Raw genomic sequence first — 1,382 nt, forward strand, 5'->3', positions numbered from 1 at the left:
ACTCCACTTCCTTGTTGCCTGCTTAGACTCTTGGCACTCTGAGGTGAGCAGACTTAGTCAGCCTGTGTTGCCCTAACAGATTGGGGCCATTTGGTTCCACACCACATCTCAGGCCAATGGACTCACCACAATATGTCACATGATGTATGTGGGTGTTCTTCTGGCCTTATGCTGATCAGTCTCTGTGCTTCTGCAGGTTTATGGTGATGCATCTTCAACTCTGACTGCCACCAGACCACTTCAAAATGCTTGCCTCAATTCCTGTACTACATATCTGATGCATGGATTGAAGAAAAAGAAGTGGTTCAGTCACTGGCACACCAAACAAGGAAGGAGCAGCAGTATATTGAATGGACAATATCCTTTGCAGGAGATTGAGCCAACCTATATGCATCTTCCCAAGCTTACCAAAGAAAATGCTAGTGGAGAGGAGCTGAATTTGAGCAGAGCACTTGGACAAGTGTACAAAGACATGGTCCTAGTCGACTCCTTGGAAGGAAATGGAGGTGTGAGCATGCAGAATGTTGATGACCCTTCTACCGAGTCTGAAGACAGCAATGGAGACAACAATGAATCAGAGGAGGACAACAAATCAGACCAGGGTGACTCAGAAGATGGTAAACCCAAAGAACCGCAGGATAGACCTGCCAAAAAGGACAAAAAGAAGAAAAGGAAGTGCAAGGATAAGGGCAAAGGCAGAGCAGTCAAGACACCTGCTGCTCCTGCTGCATCTTCCTCATACCTTCACCATGATCACAATCTCGAATGTGGACTTCCTGAACCTGACACCATCTCCAAAGATGAGCCTGCTGGCAACCAACCCAGTGAAGCAGCAAATGCAAATAACCCCCAGTGCATTGACAGAGAGGAACTGGCTTGGGACTTGCTGAGGGCATTGGCTTGTTTCACCCTCTGGGGTTGTGATGGAGACATGAGCACAATTCAGGGCAGTGAACATGGTATGCTCAGCAATGGATGATTGTTGTGGGATGAGGAAAGGGGCAAAGGACTGCTGGTGAGTCAAATTCCTCACTTTTGAGTAGGGAGATTGTGAGATTGGAACAGCCAGTACATTGAGTCATTGAACCTCAAGGTGTCTTGCCCATCTCTCCTGAAGAAGCCACTATGTTGATGTTGCCTCATAGCTTGGTCAACATAACCGGAATTTCTTCTCTGGTTGGTGAGGTTGAGAGGGCTTGCGGTGCAGCAATAGGACAGTTCGAAGGGAGAGTGGTTATGCATACCACATGGAGGGATTTCCATGTGGGAGGATATCAAGGCATCAAAAACTGGAACAGATGGTGTCAGGGCACCAGCTCATTGCTTGGTCAAGAGACATGACTAAGCCTTTATGACATGGAAGTAGCTGGTATACCTTGGCA

General features: G+C 47.5%; 1 protein-coding gene across 1 annotated transcript; it reads left to right on the forward strand.

Annotated features, from left to right (window-relative positions):
* Positions 1–277: 277 nt before the first annotated feature.
* On the forward strand, positions 278–979 carry DACRYDRAFT_16041 (uncharacterized protein; the record flags this gene model as incomplete). The annotated part of the gene is made up of 1 exon (XM_040771159.1): positions 278–979. One exon carries the CDS (start codon positions 278–280, stop codon positions 977–979), a length of 702 nt encoding a protein of 233 aa, XP_040628189.1.
* Between the last annotated feature and the right edge of the window lie 403 nt (positions 980–1,382).

The sequence above is a fragment of the Dacryopinax primogenitus genome (assembly GCF_000292625.1).
Source record: "Dacryopinax primogenitus strain DJM-731 SS1 chromosome Unknown DACRYscaffold_10, whole genome shotgun sequence".
In the NCBI taxonomy this organism is placed as follows: Eukaryota; Fungi; Basidiomycota; class Dacrymycetes; order Dacrymycetales; family Dacrymycetaceae; genus Dacryopinax; species Dacryopinax primogenitus.